The 1,529-nt window shown below is 57.2% G+C and overlaps 1 protein-coding gene across 1 annotated transcript in view; it reads left to right on the top strand.

Moving 5' to 3' along the window:
• PPP2R2D (protein phosphatase 2, regulatory subunit B, delta) overlaps positions 1-1,529 on the top strand; it is a 4,976-nt gene that overhangs the window by 836 nt on the left and 2,611 nt on the right. Inside the window, 4 exon segments of the mRNA XM_010859561.1 lie at positions 601-764; positions 874-1,023; positions 1,068-1,079; positions 1,082-1,157. Of these exon segments, the coding sequence (XP_010857863.1) occupies positions 601-764; positions 874-1,023; positions 1,068-1,079; positions 1,082-1,157 (402 nt within the window).

Genomic DNA, 1,529 nt, shown 5'->3' with positions numbered 1-1,529 from the left:
TTCTGGACACTGTCCTGCAGTGAATCAGTGTATTGGTCAGTGCGTCCAGAGCGTCTCCCACTGTAAAGTGGGGGAGCTCCGGCAGAGCCTGCACATTTGGCCTGTGTTTTCAAGACAACACTCTTGAGTAAACAGGCTTAGATTCCAAGAGTGGTTTTATCTGTCAGCCAGGTTACTTCTGTGAGTAAACGCTCAGTACTGCCGCCAGGCTGCTTAGGATCAACTTCAGATGCAGAGTCAATAAACATACAGGTTCTTTGTAATCCATGTACATTTTTTAAAAAGCAGCAGCTGAAAATGAAAGGAAGCACAGACCTCCTCACCCACAGGTCCCGGAGCCAGGACGGGCTCTGGGTCTGGCACACGGGCGGGCGGCGGGTAAGACAGGCACTTGAGTTACTACTGATAAAGCAGAAGTGCTGGGGAAGGAAAGGTCTGCCCAGGAAGTCTTCAGAGTCTTTCTGAAGACAGTAGGTGGGTTTTGCTGCAGTGAGTCTTGCCCATCGAATGCTGAAGGAAACCCCTCTCCTGACGGGCAGTGGCAGGTGGCACCGCTGTGGCTGCAGTCCAGCCGTCCTCAGCTGCGGGCTGGCCCTGCAGCACCCATGGCTTGGGGAGTCAGAGGGCCCTGGGCCCACATCGGCCTCTCGTGGTGCCCGGCGTGGTGTCTGCGTGGAGCCTGCTGGCCGGGGTGTACCAGGCCCCGGCCCCCGTGGAGCCACCGGCTGTGCAGAGCATCTACAGGGTGCCCAGCGGCTCTCCAGGTTTCAGGCCAGGGCCCGTTGAGCCTAGAGGCCTCGCTTGCACTGCAAAGTGGGCTATTCTCCGGTTTTTAAACAGAAGTGGAAACACTGTGTTTTCCGGTTTTGGAAGAGCCCAGCAGTAGGTCCTCAGAAATCATCTCCTCCATGTCCGACATGAAATTCAGCCACAGCAGTCGGTACGGGATGAGCCAGGACCACCTGTCAGTGGGGGTGTGGGACCTTGACACAGAGCGCCGGCCCGTTGAGACCCACAGGCGAGGCCTTGGGTGCCACCGCCCCGACCTTCCTGTGCTTCCATTAAAGTCCACGAGTACCTGGAAGCAAGCTGTGTCCGCTCTACGAGAATGACTGCGTCTTTGACGGCTCTGAGTGCTGCTGGAGTGGCTCCGACAGGCGAGGCCCGCTTGGGGACCCAGCCCTCCAGGGGCAGGGCTGCCCGACGTGGAGACGGGGTGTCTGGGCGCGTTTCTCACCTTGCTTGCAATTCTATCCATGTCTGAACAGCAAGCACAGAGCTAGATTCACAATGGCTGTTTCTGAAATGCTTAGTGGGTGACAATTTCTTATTTTCTGTTATTTCCAAGAGGAGTGAAAGGAAGGAGGTGAGGACGTTCGTGTGGGTGGGTGGGTGGGATGGCCTTTGCTTTGGGAAGGAGTGGAGGCCAAGACCCCAGGATGCTGCTGTGCGTGGACGACAGTGCGGGGCTGGCGGGACGCCCTGCTCTGTCAGGGCTATGGCCATTTCGATGCCTTTGGTCATCTGTG

Source organism: Bison bison, unplaced genomic scaffold, assembly GCF_000754665.1.
Source record: "Bison bison bison isolate TAMUID 2011002044 unplaced genomic scaffold, Bison_UMD1.0 scf7180017864456, whole genome shotgun sequence".
NCBI lineage: Eukaryota > Metazoa > Chordata > Mammalia > Artiodactyla > Bovidae > Bison > Bison bison.
The sequence above is the reverse complement of the archived record's forward strand: the minus strand, read 5'-3'. Positions and strand labels throughout refer to the sequence as shown.